Raw genomic sequence first — 20,760 nt, 5'->3', positions numbered from 1 at the left:
AGCCTCTTCCCTCCCAGCATTGTTTTGTTCACGCGAACATCATCAGCTGAAGTCAATCAGACATGTTTCTTAAGGACACAATATTGAAAGATTCTGCTTCTAAATTGTATTACAACCTAAGTTCTCATAATTCTATAACTCTCTTTATGTTTATGCTCTACAATATTAGGTGTCATCATTGCACAAAAGCATTTTTGCTTGTAACTATTTAGTGTTATATCCGAGTTCTCAATTGTGTTACTAGCCTATTTCTCTGCAGTTATGTAGCCTGACAGTGTCATGCCCTATCTGCTTATAATATAACAACACTATAATAACTCTATATTTTTATTGCCTTATCTCTCCTTAATGATTTGTTCTACAGCATAATGCTCGATCTTTAATGCACTGCTGGTCAAATTGATTTCTAGAGTAATAGCAAGATCAGAGAGTGTTCTTTCACTGCACGTACTGTTTCAGACCTGAAGTTTCAACTGGGGTTCCATTGACCTTAGCCTGCCAGAGATTTAAATATTGCCTGGAAAAGAGCTGTGTGGATGTTGTGGTAAAAATGTGTGTATAGAGATCACTCCCAAGAGTTTAACTGGGCGGATAACATTGATAATAATGTTGAACTGGGCTGAAATCACAAAATGCCCATATTAAGACTGAATTGGAGCCCATTGTAAAACCAGGGCCAACTACAAATATTGCCACAGAAATACTATTCCTTGTTTGGATTAGCTCTGTGGGTATAATACAACATTAGGCTACCGATTCAGGTTGTTCTGCATTCCCCCAGTCAGACTGAACCTTCACTTCTGATTTGCAGCACCAGATTACTGTTCGTGCAAAGCCAATGTCATTTTCAGCTTGTTCTGAATTAAGCAAATGCCTAACCTTGATTTTGGCATATTATAAATAATGCCATTTGAGCACTTGCTGTTATTGCAACCTCACCACTAAATATTAACGACAACTTTTGTAGAACAATACATTGATTAAAAGATTGATTAAGCCAAATTATAAGGGGAAGATTTAATTCAAACAAGTGAGACAGAAAATTTATTATTCTTTATGAATTAGAAAAATGTATTACCACTGCAAATTGGATTTAATATTTAACACCTTCTACAATCTTACACAAATGTTTATTTCATCTTTGCCTAAATATAAATCTGTTGTGACTTAAAACCTCATTGGCCTTCAGTTTAATGTATGTCTGAAATATTTTAATGAGTGATATTTGTAATGCAGCAATTCTAATCATGATACATACCATATAATTGGCATAACAAGACATAACATTTCATTTTCACACATTGCAATATTTTACAGTAAATTAATTGGCAACAAGCAGGTCATCTTTTATGTGTATCAAACAGAAACAAATCCAAGTACAGGCATAAAAGAGCATGGAAAGTGCCTGAATATTCTAGAAACTGGAGTGGGAGGATTCCTTCATGTGAGTTATGACACAGTAAGACTTCAAGGTTTGTGAGCCTTCTTTTCATTTGCTGTCACTAAAATATAAAATCTTGACAGCAGCACATAATTTGCACAGAACCACTTATTTATTTGGAATTTAGAATTTCCCTTCTTGCTGAATTCCTGTGTGTATACGGAGAAAACAGTTTTCAATAGCTGAGGGGTGGATACCAAGAGACAGAGATTTGATTTGAAAGAGAAAAACAGAAAAGAAAATAGAAGAAACATTTTTATGCAGCGTGGTTTGAATTTAGAACGTATTGCCTGGTGGAATGGTGTATACAGATCAAATAATGGTGGGTACCGAAAGAGAAATGGATATGTAGTTACAAGGATATGAAGAAAGAGCAAATACCTGGATTGACACTAAATAGATTAACCATCCGTTTCCCGAGTCAGCGTGGGTAACTTCACCCACCACAACTCTGTACTAATTTACAACCTGCAAACACACCTTCAATTCCCTACAAATTATATTCTCAGAATTATTTATTTTTTATTTGCCCAATTTGCCTTCTATTGCACATTGGCTGTTTGTCAGTTTTTGCTTATGTTCAGTTTTTGTTTATAAATTCTGTTGTATTTCTTCATTGTCCTGTAAATGCCTGCAAGAAAATGCAATGCAGAATAGTGTGTGCTCATGGTCTTCTGCTGCTGCAGCCCAACTTCTTCCAAGTTCAATGTGTTGCACATTCAGGGATGCTCTTCTGCACACCACTACTGTATCATGTGATTATTTGAGTTGCTGTCACCTTCCTGATCGCTTGAATCAGTCTCACCATTCTCCTCTGACATCACTCATTAACAAAGCATTTCCATTCACAGAACTGAACGTTTTTTTTGTTTCTTGCGCCATTCTTTGCAAACTGTAGAGCAGACATTCCCATCCTGGGGTGCACAGACCCTTCAGTTAATGGTAGGAGTCCATGGCATAAAAAAGGTTGAGAATCCCTGCCCTGGAGACTGTTGTGCACGAAAATCCAAAGAGATCAACTGTTTCTGAGAAACTCATACCAAACCTATCTGACACCAACAATCATTCCACAGTCAGTTCAAATTTCTTCCTCATTCTGATGTTTGGATTGAGCAACAACTAAACTTCTTAACCATGTTAGCATGCTTTTTTGCTTTGGTTTGCTGACACATGATTGTCTGATTAGATATTTGCATTAATGAGCAGGTGTACAGGTGTACCTAATAAAGTGGCCACTCTGTTACATTAATAATAAATTTACTTTGACATTGATTATTCTTGAAATATGCTGACCAGTGGTGTGCCTCAGGAATCTGTTCTGGGACCCCTACTCTTTGTGATTTTTATAAATGACCTGGATGAGGAAGTGGAGGGATGGATTAGTAAATTTGCTGATGGCACAAAGTTTGGAGGTGTTGTGGATAGCGTAGAGGGCTGTCTGAGGTTACAGCGGGACATTGATAGGACGCAAAATTGGGCTGAGATGTGGCAGATGGAGCTCAACCCAGATAAGTGTGAGGTGGTTCATTTTGGTAGGCCAAATATGATGTCAGAATATAGCATTAATGGTAAGACTCTTGGCAGTGTGGAGGATCAGAAGGATCTTCGGGTCCGAGTCCATAGGGCACTCAAAGCTACTACACAGGTTGACTGTGTGGTTGAGAAGGCATACGGTGCATTGGCCTTCATCAATCCTGAGATTGAGTTTAAAAGCCGAGAGGTAATGTTGCAGCTATACAGGACCCTGGTCAGACCCCACTTGGAGTACTGTGCTCAATTCTGCTCACCTCACTACAGAAAGGACGTGGAAACCGTGGAAACCATAGAAAGGGTGCAGAGGAGATTATCAAGGATGTTGCCTGGATTGGGGTGCATGCCTTATGAGAATAGGTTGAGTGAACTTGGCCTTTTCTCCTTGGAATGACGGAAGATGAGAGGTGACCTGATAGAGGTGTACAAGATAATGAAAGGCGTTGATCGTGTGGATAGTCAGAGGCTTTTTCCCAGAGCTGAAATGGCTAACACAAGAGGGCATAGTTTTAAGGTGCTTGGAAGTAGGTTCAGAGGAGATGTCAGAGGTAAGTATTTTATGCAGAGAGTGGTGAGTGCGTGGAATGGGCTTTTGGCGGCGACGGTGGAAGCGGAAACGATAGTGTCTTTTAAGAGACTCCTGGATGGGTACATGGAGCTTAGAAAAATAAAGGGCTATGGGTAAGATAAGGACATGTTCGGCACAGCTTTGTGGGCTGAAGGGCCTGTATTGTGCTGTAGGTTTTCTATGTTTCTAAGCTGTTGCTCATTCAATAACCTCTCACCTTGTGGTGAGGACAGAAATTGCTGGACAGCATTTTGTTCTTGTCCTTTCCTATAGTTCCACTCCTTAAGATGCAGAAGAGCATGTGGCCAAGATAACTAACAGGTCATCTAAACTGTTAGATTGTAGGGTTAACTCTCAAATTATAGATAACTACGGTGCAGATTTCAAGGAGTGCACTACCTTTTCTTGTGAACAATCTGCTTGTTGATTCATCCCACAATGCTACTCAGTGAGTGGTAGGGTGACCCCCCCCGAGAAGATTCCTCCATGCTAATAGGTGAATCAAAATGATCTAATTTGTACATGAGGGCAAATGTCCTTTTAGCCTTCATCAAATATTAAACTGCCTCTCAGCTAGGCTCAGAAGAAGGGAACATATGTGGATACAACCAGATGGAAAGAAGCCAAGAAAAGGAGGGCACAATTAAGTCTTTACTTATAATTAGGAAAGTCCTACACTTGACACCTGCTGTGGATCCTGGCAGAGGGAATATCTTGCTGGATCAGATCATTGGTGCACGTGGCTCAAAATCAGACAGAACGAGAGAAATGGACAGCCGATTCACTGCAGCTTATTTCGTATCTACTCAAAGTTAGACTGATACAACAGGTATAGAGCAAGTAGCTCATTTCATCTCTGCATTCCTAGGACAATAATTGCTATCTTAAGCTGAGTCAGGATGAAGACTTTCATTATGTTTTTAACTTTTTTCCATGGCACATTGTGCACTGAACAACTGAGATGTAGAAGACCAGACTGTCAGCCTGAACACTGCAGCAACAAAACCTGCAACAGCTCTGACAAATGGTCATTAACTTGACACATTCACTCTCTTTCTCTTTCCGCCGGTGCTGCCTGGCCCATCAAGTGCTTCCAGCATGTTGTTCTTCTTGCATCGTTGTAATTATTTTCCTGTTTACTTAATCAGAGACGTTGCATTTATTGCCATGCCTATTTTCCTGTAACAAGTGGGTTATGAGATGACTTCTTGAACTGCTGAAGTCTCTCTAGTAAAAGTACTTCTGCCCTGCGCTTAAAACCATAAGACATTGGAGCAAATTACGCCATTCAGCCCATCGAGTCTATTCTGCCATTCCATCATGGCTGATTCATTATCCCTCTCAACTCCTTTTTCCTGCCTTCTCCTCATAACCTTTGACACCCATACTAATCAAGAACCTATTAAACTCTGCTTTAATATATTCAATGACTTGGCTTCCACAGCTGTCTGTAGCAATGAATTACACAGATTCGCTGCCCTCTGGCTATAGATTTTACTCATGGTAGAGTTAGAAGATACTGTCAAAGGAACCCTGACAAGTGACAGACCAAATCAAGCAGCTTTGACTGAAGCTGTGGGGGAAGGTGCATGACATGAAATTGCATTCACATCCTTACTGTCTGGGCAACATACACAAAATCTTGGAGGAACTCAGCAGATCAGGCAGCATCTATGCAGAGGAATAAGCAGTTGACATTTTGGGCCAAGACCTCTCAGCAGGACTTGAAATGAAGGACGAAGAAGCAGAATAAGAAAGCAGGGAGAGGGGAAGGGGTGCAAGCTGTCTGGTAATAGCTGAAGCCATGTGAGGGATATGGTGGGGGAGGGGGGATGAAGTGAGAAGCTGGGAGGTGATAGGTGGAAAATGTAAAGGGCTGAAGAAGGAGAAATCCGATAGGAGAGGAAAGTGGTCCGTGAGAGAAAGGGAAGGAAGAGCAGCACCGGGGGAGGTGATGGGCAGGTGAGGAGATGGGAAGATGTAAGAGGGCAGCCAGAGTGGGGAATGAAAGATGAGGGGGGAAGTTTACCAGCAGTTAGAGTATGTTTGTGCCATCAGGTTAGAGCCTACCCAGATAGAATGTGCGGTGTAGCTCCTCCAACCTGAGAGTGACCTCATCATCATGGCCGTAGAGGAGGCCATGAACTGATATGTTGGAATGGGATTGGGGATTGAAATGAAAACAGTTGGCCACTGGGAAATCCTGCTTGTTGAGGCTGGTCTTCTCCACACCTGACCATCACCTCCCCCTGATGCCCCTTCTCCTTCCTTTTCTTCTTCTTCTGACAGACTATGAGGTGTTGCCCTTCCAAACTGAGTGCAGCTTTTCTTTCACTGTGTTTCTTCTCTGAACTAGTCAAGCAGTGAGAAAAGGAAAATATAGAGTGCCAAAGCCTTGCAATGTAAAGTTTACTTTTTGTTAGATTTTGGAACAATTGCATGTCAAGGAAAATTACACACCGTTGACAGGTATGAACTATACTAGTCTCAAATGAAGGTAATTATTGTCTTCAAAGGTGCCCATAAATTCTTAGTTTTGTCAAAGAGAAGTGTATAGCTGATGGAAGAATCGATTTCATTTAGGAGGCTCATCAACAGAGCTTTTCAAAGTGCTCTCAGCTGACAGTCAATTGCAATGGCCAATAAAGCACAGCAATGAATGTTTTGTGTGTCTTGAATGGTCTTGAGATTGGGAAAAGAACACTGTAAGGAGAAAAAGAAAAGTGGTGTTGTTGTGGATCTTTGTGTTGGCCAGAAAAGAATTAGTTGTTCAGTTGAAAACAGTCACAGAAACACACGGGGAAGATTAGAACTGTCATTATATAAAAACTTGATTAATTAAGGCTTATCTGTGCTTTTATGTTGGTTTGCTGATTCCCCTGATTAAGAACAGTCAAGTAATAGGGGTGTAATCAAAATGGATTAGGTGGAAAATTGCTAAAGCTAAGAATTAGATAACGTGTGTGCAGGAGACGAGAACCTTTCCTGACCTTGAACTGATTGGAGTCTGTTTAAACAATCACAGTGATATTTATCAAAGTGATCTATCTACCACGATTTGGGCCTTGTGGACTCTCTCTCAGCCTCTTCTGCAATGTCCTTCCAATTGTGTTTTCGATTGTAAAACAGGACACCTCATCAATAAATTATGTTTATGTTGAAAAATCTGAAGAAAAATATCCTTCATTTCATCATTTCAACACACCACAGATTTTCAGTATTGCAGGTAATTCATGGATATGAACAAGACATTGAATTGCAAAATCTAATTATAAGTTCACCTCAAGGCTTATCTGACAGGACATGAACCCCAGCTCCCCCTCCCAACCTAACATATTTGAACCACACCTGGAAAAAGATGGCTTATTCCAGAACTAGTGTTTAACTTTCTTAAAGTTCAAAGTAAATTTATTAGCAAAGTCTGTACATTTCTTTAGGTATACAAGGGATGATTGATAAGTTTGTGGCCTAAGATAGAAGGGGATGAGTTATACAGCTCTCATTACATGCACGTGCAGTTCATCTCTTTGAGTGATTATGCAGCAAGTTTGAAGTTAATAACTCATCTCCTTCTACCTGAGGCCACAAACTTATCAATCACCCCTGCTGTGGACCACTTCTGGAGGTCCAAAATGCCGATTTCTACTAAGAAGGATCCATTGATGAGAGCCCTAGGTGAGGATGGTAAGGACCCAAGTGCTGAGCTATCCAAGACTAGAATTAAGACACTATTTTGAGACTGGGATATGAACAGGGGTCTTTGACTAGATGCTAGACTAGACTGGACAAGAATCCAAACGAGACAGAAATCCTTCAAAACAATCACAGACTGAACCAAGGTTGGGCTGACAATTGAGCACCGAACCCGAGTTCAGGTGCTCTTTACATATCCAAATCTTGGTGCCAAAATCTGGCTTCCAATGAGTGGAGTGGGTCTGAAACTTTAAAGGGACTGCACCAGTTAGCCATAGTCCGGAGAATCAGCACATCTAAACCCTGGAGGTTGGTATGGTTGGGTTTGTACTGTAACAAGCAGTTTTCTGAAAAGATTTCCTTTGACTTTATAACAGTGTTATGAAAAGCTACTTAAGATTTTTCCCTGTACACAATTTGCATAAACACTTCTGCACTGTAATGCTATTGCCCCTGGAATCAAAGTCCAAAATTCAAATTTATTATTGAAGTATGTATACCACATACAATCATAAGATTCAATCTTACATTGATGCCTTAACCTGTAAACTTGAGGATTTGCAATGGAGGTTATTTCAAAGGAAGTGACCTGTCTGCATATGATTAGAACTGAGGTGGTTGTTGTAAGGAAACTCCAGAAGTATACAACATTATCAAGCCTATCCTGGACCTGACTGCCTGTTAAGCTGCTGGCATTTAGGGCAGCGATGAAGGTCCTCCATCTCTGGTGGTCCATCATTGTGTCAGTAGCTTCATCTCAATTTTCACCACTGTCAGTCATACAAGTCCCAGGTGGAGACTCAGGAATACCGTTGCACTCAGATGTAGAATGATTCTTCATTGCTGTTTCCGTAACAATTCTGTTTGACCAGTCAGGGTTGTTAGTCCTGAGCTGAACGGCTGAACCTGTAGAACCGGTGGACCACCCTTGTCTGTCCTCACCCCTTTGACCAGTTTGATATGGGTGACCCTACCAAGAACAAAAGTATAAAGCCCTGACCCCAACCAACATAGCTCTCTGAGTCACTGAAGCATGCAAGCCTCCAAACCATGACAAGGCTGTGGTCCTCCTGGAGGATAAAGCCTATCCACGTGGGTAGAAAACACTCAGCTCTGGTAGAGTTGTGGGCTTTTTATCCTTTTATCTCACTTCCCTGTTTTGACAGCTTACATCCAGCTACAGTAAGTTTAAGAACTCCATGGAGATCTTTATCATGTACCTGAATTAATTAAAAATTAGAAACGATTACAATGATTCTCAAAGCTTTTATTATTTCAGGAATAGTTTAAATACAACCTTATATCTGTTTTGCACTGCATGATGATGCAACAAGTGTATTTTACTGGTTGAGAAGTACTGTGGAAAGTCTTTCTTCTGAGATTGGGAAAGCCTCTGGAATTAGAAGGGTAATTTGGCTCATCAAGCCGAGGCAAGTTCTTTCTCTCAGTTTTCAGAAAGAAAGAAGGATCAGAAGGATATGCCAATAACTTGAGGTAAAGAGAAGAGCGTAGTATAAATGGTAAAGACACATTGGTCCTTAGACTATAAGTTCTATAGAAGTAAGAACCAGAATCTGGTTTGCTATCATAGATCTATGTCATGAAATGTGGTGTTTTGCAGCTGTAGTACAGTGCAAGACATTAACAATTACAATAGGTCACACTAGATAGATAGATAGATAGATAGATAGACAGACAAATAGTGGAAAAGAGGAATAACAAGGTAGTTTTTATGGGTTCATAAACCATTCCAAAATCTAATGGTGGAGAGGATGACATTGTTCCTGATACGTTGCATGTGGGTCTTTAGCTTCTTGTACCTCCTCCTGACTGTAGTACTGAGAAGAGCATGTTGACTTGAAAAGCATAGACATGCTGCAAGATTAAGATAATTCGACAACAGTAAACAAGGACATGGAACATCTCAGTGATAGAAAATTACAAAAAATGTGAGAAATAAGAACTGAAGGTCAATTTGTACAAGTAGAATGTCCATCACCTTATAAAGTTTAAATTAAATATTATAAGATTAAATATTTTTCGTGAGTTTTTTTAATAGATGCATTGCAATTTTCAAAATTTAAGCTGCTCAGCAATTGTGCTCTGCTCAGCACAATTATTTAGTATTGGGCTTGACTTGGTGACGAAGCTGATGAAGGACTGAGAGCCCGAACATATATTGGAAGGAGCCAGGGGAAGACAAGAGAAGTTGTGGCAGAACATATTGCCTCACTCTCACCAGCTTCTTCCTACAGCACTGCTGACAGATGTCAGGGGCCAAGGGTATGTGGTTGGGTAGAATTTTTTGTTCTGTGCCAAACAATGAACTCAGTGAATTACTTCACAAAGCCTCCTAATGAAATACCATAATAGTTCATCTGCTGGACTAGTAGTCAAAAATTTGTGGCTATTGATTGAGACATACAAGTTTAAGTCCCACATTGGAAGTTAAATCTGGAACAAAAGACTATTATCCTGATGCACCATCAATAACTCTCGGAGACGTGAGGCGAGATATAGGCTTTTATTGGCTGGAAGAAAGAACAAGCAGCAAGTGACCACCACACTGCATCCTGGAGACTGAGCCCGGGGCTGTGCCTCCAATTGCCTTTATACCGGAGTCCGTGGGAGGAGCCATGGTCTGTGGGAGGAGCCACAGGAGCAGTCAGCAGGGGGGGCATGTCCAGACGGGTATATGTAGTTCACCACATATCCACAGTGGTAATATAAATCAACTATATTGTTCTAGAAACAAAGTGCCTCAGATTCTTTCTTCAGGAACAAAATAAAGAACATAAGAAATAAGAGTAGGCCTTCTGGCCCATCAGGCCTTGCCACAATTCAATAAAATCATGACTGATCTGGCTGCTCCTCTGCTGCACCTGCCTGCCTTTTCTCCATAACCCTTCATTCCCCTGCTCTGTGCCGTCCTTGCCCGATCTAGCCTACATGAGAGCTCAGATTCAATGCAATTCTTAACTGACCTCTGAAGCAACTTTAGAAGTTCCTCAGTTTAGTGGTCCATGAGAAATGGCTAAGAAACGCTGGGTGAACTAGCAACATCAAGTGAAGTCTTTTTTTTATATAGGTAATTGTCTTTCCTTGCCAAAATCAAGCAGGAAGCTGGAGCTTTCAAATGCTCATAAACTACTGGTCCAACAGAGGACAGAAACTAATTCATACACACCAACCCCACCTTCTGGCGCTCTGTTAACTCATGGTTTCAATTACTGTCAAATATCGAAAGCCGCAGTTTTGAAATGTTAATGCATGCAGACTGATTTACTGTAAAATAGACCTGAGTAATTTTTCTGATTGCTGAAGCATTAAAAGGAAATGTTTGCAGGAAGATTCACAGTTAGACATTAAAACAGAGGTCATTATTTATGCTTCATTGCTCCTGTCATGTGCAGCTCTGCATCAGGAACGTGTAGGATAGATATTTACTCCCTCCTCACCAAAATGTGACAGCTGTTGTCGAAGAAATGACGCACACATGAAATTCTTACGGCATAAATCATAGCAAAGTGCGCGACTGAAAACTGGAACAGCAGAAGGCTTTATCCAATGTCCTGTCGGTTACCACATCCTGAAAGAAATGCAACATAAGAATGTCATTTTAATTCTTCATGGAAGTATTTTCAGCTAGAGTCTCTGAGGGGTTTTGTTGAATGACCCACGTAGTCCCTAATTCCCCATTCACCCATCATAATTCTGAAGCTGCTATTGAAGCCAATAAATATTCTTTGGTAATACCAGGACCCTATACTGTAATGCCCTAATCAGTCACTCTAACACTTGACCATCCATTACTGTTCCCTAATCATTCTCCTGAATTGTCAATAGTCAATGGGAATCAATTATAATCATGGCAACTCTGCAATCATTCCCCATGGTTTCCTAGCCATTCAGTGAAATAACCTGCCCTCGTAAACTCCAAATAATAGAAACATTGAAAACCTACAGCACAATACAGGCCCTTCAGCCCACAAAGCTGTGCTGAACATGTTCTTACCTTAGAAATTACCTCAAATTACCTATAGTCTTCTACTTTTCTGAGCTCCATGTACCTATCCAGAAGTCTCTTAAAAGATCCTATCATATCCACCTCCACCACCTTCGCCAGCAGACCATTCCATGCACTCACCACTCTCTGGGTAAGTTTTTTACATCTCTGACATCTCCTCTGTACCTACTTCCAAGCACCTGCACTGTAGATCTCTGATCATCCCACATAGTTAGTAAATTGTTTGTTATAACAGCCGGGTTGTTCACTGGCAGGGAGAATTGGTTGTTTATACTGATTATTTTTGAGGCTTCTTACAGGTTAAAATAAATTTAAACAGAATGTCCACACTCAACCGTCACCCCCACAACAGAAATTTTGTGTGAGATGATTATTTATATTCTTTTAACATCTTGCATTGCCCCACTGAATTTGGAATATTGTTCATGGTGTTTTCTAATTGGACAATACATCATGCCAATTTTCAAAGGAAAGAGATACATGGCCAGTCTACATATTCCCTTGGTTATATTCTCATTATGGGGCCATATAGAGCTCTATTCGGTACATAGTGTTGTGACTGTCAGCGAAACCTACCGGAGAGGCACGCAGCTGGTAGTATAAAGGTCTTTATTTGGTACATGCAAGCTTACGGTATTGGAGTTACTCCGGAGAGAGCAGCTGACCCCACATTACATCACATGTTTATAGGTTAAAGAACAAAGGTAACAGCAGGACAATTTCGATGATGATGGCTGGTTCTTCAATCAGGACGGAAGAAGAGTCCTCAGGAGCGATGACACGATCATTGGTGTCATCTAACACCTGTCATTTTACTCCTTGTCTATCGCTGTAGCGCTTTTCTTTCCATAGATTTATAGTGAGAATCGGTGCGCAATGTCACCGTGAGCAGTGATGACTGCAGCGACCACAAGGCTGTAAGTTGTAAGAGTTTTCCTTCTCCTAAACAGACTGCTGGCAAGGCTAAGGAGTCCCATCTACCCAGATTTGGAATCGGAGCTGTCCTTCTCCTAGGCTAGGAGAATGAATCCAGCCTGCCCGCCCAGTTATAATACTGGACACTCGGTCACGCCATGGCCACAGCAAACTCAGTAAGAACAGGATGTCATGAGAAGACATTGCTATGGGCACAAGTAGAGTAGGAAAGGCCATATGCGAGTGAGCTCCTGCATGGCAAGCCAAACAGTGGTCCTGGTGGAAGACACTTCACCTTCCTTAAGTGAGCAGGATGTCCAGCCCGAGACTCACCCATCCTCACAAATGATTTTTCAAATACCTAGATTTTCACACCAACACACCCAAAATGGTGTTAATCTCTGCTGCCTCTGAGCTACATTCATGTATGTGGAGACATCTTAGGTCAATGGGGTGTTTCCTGGTCTGAACAATAACCCTGAAATGCAGTTCCAGGAAGACCATTGTTCTGAGCTGCACTTTAAATTCAATCTACAATCCACATTCACATCTGAAGACTAGTTGCTGTTGAAATTAATATTTGCTCTATTCCATAACCCCAGAATATGCCCTAACACATAGCAATGGATATACAATACATCATGTTAAAGGGAAGCTCAACACCCAGAGCCTGGACTGACACCTTACTTGTTTTGTTTATTGTCTTTATTGTCTATTGTCTTGTTTATTATCTGTTGTAATGCCTGTACAGTTTTGTGCACTTTACGCAGTCATGGGTAGGTCTGTAGTCTAGTGTAGTTTTCTTTCTGTGTTGTTTTTTACATAGTTCAGTCTAGTTTTTGCACTGTGTCATGTAACACCATGGTCCTGAAAAATGTTGTCTTATTTTTTCTATGTACTGTACTGGCAGTTATGGTCGAAATGACAATAACAGGTGACTTGACTTGTATGTTAACCAAAACTTTCACAGTCACAGGACACAGATGTTCTCAAGACCCAAAGTACACCAGCGAGGCTGAGACAGTGGCCTACAGAATGGTGATGTAAAAGAGTGCCCAGTTTCATTAACTCTCCAGTCTGCACTGATTGTAGATGATGTTTCTCACCACCAGAATAGAACTAAAAGGACTCTCTAGGTATTCAAGGCTTATTGTTTGCTTGTTCCCAGTATAGATAATGAGCAAGTTCCCTTCTTGACCAAGCTGTTTCTTTGCTTATTTGATCATCATTACTGATTCTTAAGTTACATGCTGTTTGCTGCCTGCTGACTGGACTTATTAATCAAATCCAAACAATAAAATGAGACACCTGCGCAAGGAATTAAATAGATTTTGGTACAGTTTCAATATTTGATGAAGCGAGAAAGTAAATAGAATTTCTTGCTGTCATCTGAACCACTGCAAGTTTCTGCATTATTCATTCTTCACACCTAACATTGCCTGGTTCTCACTGCCCAGGTCACAACTTTATTTCAACCTTCATGCTTCATTCCAATGTGAGACACACATCTGCTTTTCCCAAAACTCTAACTCTCCCACTTCCACCTATGTTTACATAGAAATACAACTATGTCCATTAAAGGGGAAGTGGATGGCCACGAATCATGAAATCACAGAAGGGGAACACTACATTTGTACTAACAATCTGCTGGAGGAACTCAACAACATGTGGGGATAAGGATTGCAGACCTTTGGGGCCAAAACCCTGTACTAAGATTGGTGTGTGGCTGATTTCACTTCCGTGCTGGTCAAACAAGAACTACCCAAACCAAATCCTATCCTTCAACATCAGGTTTCGCCTTGCAGGTCATGGCTATTCAAGTACACTTCAAATACACATGTGCCCATTTAGACTAACATCACCTTTTGTGTGAACTAGTTTTCCCTTTAATCCCCCTTCCAATCTGCCTGCTAATCTTTGGTCACTTTTATTTCCACCCCCGCTAAAGAAAATACAGTGGAATTTGTTAATGCAAATATCTAATCAGCCAATCATGTGGCAGCAGCTCAATACATAAAAGCATGCAGACATGGTCAGGGTGTTCAGTTGTTGTTCAGAATGGGAGAAGGAAGAAATGTGATCGAAGTGACTTTGACTGTGGAATGATTGTTGGTGCCTGACGGGATGGTTTGAATATCCCGGAAATAGCTGGATTTTCAAGCACAACAGTCTCTAGAGCTGTTTTTTTTTGCTCAGCATAAAAAGACTTTCAATTTCCAGATACATTTACATTTGCATTTCTTCCCCTCACAGATATCAGCTATCAGAACACGTCCATCAAAATACAGACATCACCACAACATCCTATATAAAAGCCCTTATTAGTATAGCAGACAGGTTTACATCTATATACTGCAGAAAAGGTTGCCATGTTTTATGAAAACTATTTGTTTTTGAATGTACCATACATGTCAAAAAGTCCAAAGGAATGTATTCCATGATTAATTTACGCCAACCAAAAAGTCCAGGAGCCTTATCAGATATCGAACAAAGAAAAATGTTCTTCCTTGCACAAAAAGTCAGGATGGTAAAAAGTTTTTTCTGATGTGCATTAATAACACAACTGCTGGGTAAGCTTAAGAGAAAAGACACTGGGTCCAGTTTAAGGTCCACCTTCAGAGTCTTTTATTTCAACCAAAATATCACTCCAGTATGCCTCAAGTTTGGGACAAGTCCAAAAACAATGGGTGAAAGTTCCAGTATTGACTTTACATTTAGAACACGGTCTCTAGAGTTTACAGGGGATGGTGCAAAATACAAAAAAAATCCTGTGAGCGACAGTTCTGTGGGTGAAAGTGTCTCGTTAATGAGAGAGGTCAGAGGAGAATGGCCAGACTGGTTCAAGTGGATGGGAAGATGACAGCAACTCAAATAACCATGCATTACAACAGTGGTGTGCAGAAGAGCATCTCTGAATGCACAACATATCAAAGCTTGAAGTGGATGGGCTACAGCAGCAAAAGACCATGAACATACACTCAATGGCATCTTTATTAGGAACAGGAGGTATCCGATAAAATGATCACTGAGTGCATATAGAATGGCTGTATCATTGAAGAGTTTACATCAACCCTGGGAAAGAGTTTCAATCTTGAAATTGCCTCCTGTTCTGCTATGTCTTGAGCTTTACACATAAGGTTAAAGAGAGGATTTTATTATATTTTTATGTATTTTCTTGTCAACCACATCAATACTAATTCAAGTTGCCACCTGTTGATAAAGGTGTAACAAGTTTATCAAATGAGAATCTACACTTGGTCACCTGGTAAAAACTGGAATCAATGTAGATCAGCATGATTTCTTTCTGCAGTCTGAAAGTTTAAGTTCTAAGTCTTTTGTGTTCCCATCATTGCATGGTCAGATTTGCCACTAGATTTCTATCCTGTTATGAATAGTGCCTCCTCATTGTGACCTTTACTCATTGTTTACGACTTCAAACGAAGTTTCCATGCAATGTCTCAAAAGCTGCTGAGACAATAAACAGCTTTTGATACCTTTGGTGAACTGTTTCAAACAGATAAAGACTTCATTTGTCATTTACAGTATGCAAGAAGAAATGCAAGGGACAGCTTTTACATCACACCTACCATTCAGTTTTGACAGCAGTATCGAATGATTGCTTAGAACTGGAACAGGTGATTGCACTGCTATTGAAACAATTATTTTGGCTTCCCTTTCACAAACACAATAAAAAATGGAGATAGATTATGTCATGTTTGCCTTCTTTGCCTGCCCAGAATTATCTTAACAACTGGTACATATATAGTGCCTCCTGAGTAGGGCAGGTCAGAGAATCCATCCCCTTCTGTTTCCTGTACTATGGCTTTACGTTCTGTGTCAAGCAAATAGTTTGGATTTGGATATACGAAATAAATTGAAAACCCTTCCTCTTTATGTTCTATAACTACAGCGGCACATCAAGCTACCAAGCGCACAGGAACAATGAAAGGAGTGCTGGTGCAACGTTGCAAGCCTCAAGTGCAAATGGATGCAGCAAGGTCAAGGAAAGCAAACAGCAAAATCACCACAGACTTCGCAGGTATGAGGTTTACCCTTTACTTTCAGTTTTGCCTGGTGATAACGCCTTCTCATGCATCACTGTAATCATCATCCTTTTTCCTAATTATTGGGAAGAATATTACCTTCAAATAACATGGAACATAGAACAATACAGCACAGGCCCTTCAGCCCACAATGTTGTGCCAACTTTACTCTAAGATTAATCTAATGCTTTCCTTCTACGTAGCCCTCCATTTTTCTATCATTCATGTGCCCAGCTAGAAGTATTTTAAATGTCCCTAATGACATATGACTTTGTCCAATACAAATTGTAAGCTCTGGTCTCCCATTTTCTTCCCGTGATGAAGCAAACTATAATGCGTGTAACGCACTGGTAAAGGTTTCACTGCTAACGTAATGGTCTTTCTGTAGAAGCAGTGTTTGGGTTATGGTTGGAGATAATGGGTGCTTTGGAATGTGAACCGTCCAGTCCGGGGAGTGGGTTTTTTGGTGTGCCTCACACCGGTGTGAGCTGGGGTCTTTGTACGGGGGGGGGGGGGGGGGGGTGAGATGAAGAGAGAAGACGCTGGAGAGAACCAGTCGTAGGATTCGAGCCAGTGAGGGACCGTGATTCGATGGAGCAAGGTGCCGGGGTCTACTGAGGATTGGTGAATATGAATTTTGAAAGAGTTGAGCTCTAACTCGTGCACATTTGACTGTTTAATTATAATGGGTCCTTTTTGTTTTTTTCTTTCTTTTCTTTACTAACCATTTAGTTAAGATAACATTCATAAATATAATTCCTTTAATCGTTGGCAGTGTGCTGTCTATTGTTTCTTGGCACTGTGTTCTAACAGGGCAGCAGGTTACAAACCGGGGTTTGGGGTGGGAGAGCTGTCTCAATCTCACAGATTTGGTGGGACGGGAGTGTGTATTCCCTAGATTTATGCACCCCAAGGAAACTTGGGGGTTTCATGTGTTTTTGCTTAGGTTAAAGGAAACCCATAAACTGCTAAAGTAAATATCAATTTTTCTCCCATTTGCTTTCTTCACCTATTCTCTTTTCTTTCAAATCGTGTCCATAATGTTTTTGTTTCTTTTGCAATAACTTTTAAAATTCTGTAATTCTGCATTCAATCTGAATACACAAGTATCAGTAGGAGAGAAATTGATGCAATCTATTATCAGCAAGTGGAAACAGAAAAATTAATAATAGGATTGGGTAATGATGCAGGATGTTGTTTCTCCTGGTTGGGTTGTCTAGAACCTCAGACAACAGATTCAAAGCAAGGCGGTACCAATCAGAATAGAGATGAGAAGAAATTTCTTCATCCGCGGAGCTGTGATTCTTTGGGAATCACTACTCGAGAGGGCTGTTGTGGTTCAGTCACTAATTGCAGACAGATGATGACAGATAATTAGATTCTACAAGTATTGCAGGATATGGTGGTAGCTTGGGGAAGTGGTAAATTTCCATCGTGTCCGGCAATAACAGGAAACCTGTGTAGGAGATTTTCTAAAAGTGGAACAGCCATTGCAGTGGGGTAGTTCTACTCTCTTGACCTCAGAAGCCGGGTCCAGGGTGCAAACAAGCATCACAAACCAGGATCTTTGGGTTGCTTTGGATGACCGCGAAGTCTTCTGTGCCTTGTCATGCCCTTTACCCTCCATGGAGCATTGCAAAACCACATTCCTAGCTGTTGGATCTCACTGTAGATATCATCCACCCACTCCACCAGAACTGACTTTGCATGCTAGGACAACCATGTCCCTACCTTACCTGGTTATGAGCCCACCGGCTACCCTCACCTGGCTTGGCCCACCTGTCAAGGTGGTGTACTGGGGTGTGGCAGCTGTTACTTGCGAACAGCTGCAGGTGAGGGCTGAGTGCCCAACGGGGACCAAATGAGGGAGCTGCCCTGGAATGGACACAAAAAGCTCCTTTACCAAAAAAAGCTACCCCTCTCTGAACATCCCATACACCCTAGAAGTGCAGGGAAATGACTCCCAGGTAAAAGATCATATCTTATTAAATTAGCAGAGCAGAAAGCCTAGTCCTATCTCACATTTTCTTACAACATAGTTTGTCACTGTGATTGACTAACTGCGCTGGGCTGCCTCAATTCTTAAGTTCTTATGTTCTTAAATCTTTGCAGTTTCTTACAGATTGTTCACATATATTACCTTATCTACAGTAATATTTTTGTGCATAAAATTTAAGGCACATATATATAGCTAAAGTGCCTAAGACTCTTGCACAGGACTGTATTTGTCAATGTGGAGCAGAGAGCCAGTTTGTAAATTTGGCGGAAGCAAGAGATGCTGGGAGTAGCAAGGATAGAGCACCGCTGGAGGGAAGGAAGGAGTGCCAGGGGCAGGGAGTGACCAGGCAAGGTCATTAGATTCCAGAGGATTGGTTTTATTGATCATTACAGCATGTTTCTCTGATGCTCCCCGCTCCCTCTTCTCCCCCAACCTCCTTTCTCAACCATGATTCCCACTCTTCTCGATCTCTTCCCACTTTCAGTCTCCAATACAGACCCATATCAGAATCAGGTTTATCATCACCCACATATGTCATGAATTTTCTTGTGTGGCAGCAGTACAGTGCAATGTATAAGATTACAAGAGTACTGTGCAAAGGCCTTAGGCAAGATAGTTTTATATATATGTATATATATATGCCTAAGACTTTTGCACAGTACTGTACATGCTGCCTAAAACAGAAGAACATAAGAAATATGAGCAGGAGTAGGCCATCTGGCCCATCAAACCCACTCCGTAATTCAATAAGGTCATGGCTGATCTGGCGACGGACTCATCTCCACCTACCTGCTTTTTCCCCATAACCCTTTGCCCTAATTCATTATGAGATCATTATACATAAGTGGCCACTTTATTAGGTACACTGGTATGCCTGCTCGCTAATGCAAATATCTAATTAGCCAATCAGGTGGCAGCAACTCAATGTATGAAAGCGTGCAGACATGGTCAAGAGGTTCAGTTGTTGTTCAGACCAAACATGAATGGGGCAAGAAAAGTGATCAAGGTGAATTAATTGTGAATTAATACCAACCAGCTGAGTGCCAACTTTGAGCATTTGCTCACTGTTTCCTTGCAAACTGGGAACAACAGTAATAAACAACAAACAAATAAGTGAGTAGGGAGATAAAAGGTATAGAATCTATTGAGTTCTTAATATCCAGTATTGGCTTATAGAAAGCTCATGAGGCCAAATTAATTACAGAAATGATCCACACCAAAACTGCAGGAATAGAATTCATGTATAGAATAATAATGGCTTGTTCAGGGGGTCCTTTCTTTCTGTGTGAGCAGGGGAGTCTGCCAGTCAGTATATCACTTTAATTTAACAATGCTTTGACCGTGTAATGTGACGAGATCTTACAAAAAAATTGAATTAATGATTTGGTTTGCAAGTATTAACTGCGTCAATGAACCAATTACAGTGATGTTTAACAAAAAGGGGCCTTCGTCGCACAGAAATGTGTACTTTAGACCCTCATTAGGGATGCGGAAGAAGATCAGATAGAAGACTTTAATGAGTCACACGGAATATTAAAGGGCATTCCAATCTGTGATCTTTCAGCTTTTATTAGTTAATACCACAGCTATAATATGTTATATTATGATTAGTTGCCAGAGGTGCATGCAGAAGACTTGACAAAAATCCCATTAAAATTCTCACTGGGAACATCTGTTCACAACAGTATTCCTAGGAGCTATCAGCATTGTGCATGTAAAAATATCATTACTGCCTGCATATTTAGAGCTTTTTACAGCACGGGGTCGTATTATTCAGCGAGTTGTGCAGTGACAATGCGAACATACACTCAGTGGCCACTTTATTAGGTACACCTGTACACCTGCACGTTAATGAAAATTCTCTAATGAATCAACCATGTGGCAGCATCTCAATGCATAAAAGCATGCTGACATGTTTAAGAGTTGTTGCTCAGATCAAACATCAGAATGGGGAGGAAATGTGATCTAAGTGACTTTGATTGTGAATTGAGTGTTGTGTTGAATTGAATTGAATTGACTTTATTTCTTCCATCCTGCACATGCATAAGGAGTAAAAATCTCTACGTTACGCCTCTGTGTAAATGTGCAATGTGCAATTTTTAGTCATTTATAATAAATAGTATGTACAACAGGACAGTCAATATAACACAGAAATACAACTGTACCAGCATGAATTAATCAGTCTAATGGCCTGGTGGAAGATGCTGTCATGGAGCCTGTTGGTTCTGGTGTTCATGCTGAGGTACCGTTTCCCGGACGGTAGCAGCTGGAACAGTTTGTGGTTGGGGTGACTCGGGTCCCCAATGATCCTTCGGGCCCTTTTTACACACCTATCTCTGTAAATGTCCTGAATCATGGGAAGTTCACAACTACAGATGCGCTGGTCATGCGCTGTCCGCACTACTCTCTGCAGAGTCCTGCGATTGAGGGAGGTACAGTTCCCATACCAAGCAGTTAATAATGCAGCCAGTCAGGATGCTCTCAATTGTGCTCCTGTAGAAAGTTCTTAGGATTTGGGGGGCCCATACCAAACCTCTTCAAAGG

The 20,760-nt window shown here is 40.9% G+C and overlaps 1 protein-coding gene across 1 annotated transcript in view; it reads left to right on the top strand.

Annotated features, from left to right (window-relative positions):
- The window catches only part of srrm4 (serine/arginine repetitive matrix 4), a 333,285-nt gene that overhangs the window by 240,264 nt on the left and 72,261 nt on the right, over window positions 1-20,760 (top strand). The window contains exon 2 of the mRNA XM_073065448.1: window positions 16,085-16,213. Coding sequence (XP_072921549.1) covers window positions 16,085-16,213 — 129 coding nt within the window. The remainder of the gene's footprint in view (window positions 1-16,084; window positions 16,214-20,760) is intronic.

This window comes from Hemitrygon akajei, chromosome 14 (genome assembly GCF_048418815.1).
Source record: "Hemitrygon akajei chromosome 14, sHemAka1.3, whole genome shotgun sequence".
In the NCBI taxonomy this organism is placed as follows: Eukaryota; Metazoa; Chordata; class Chondrichthyes; order Myliobatiformes; family Dasyatidae; genus Hemitrygon; species Hemitrygon akajei.
This window is presented reverse-complemented; position numbering and strand designations above follow the sequence as displayed.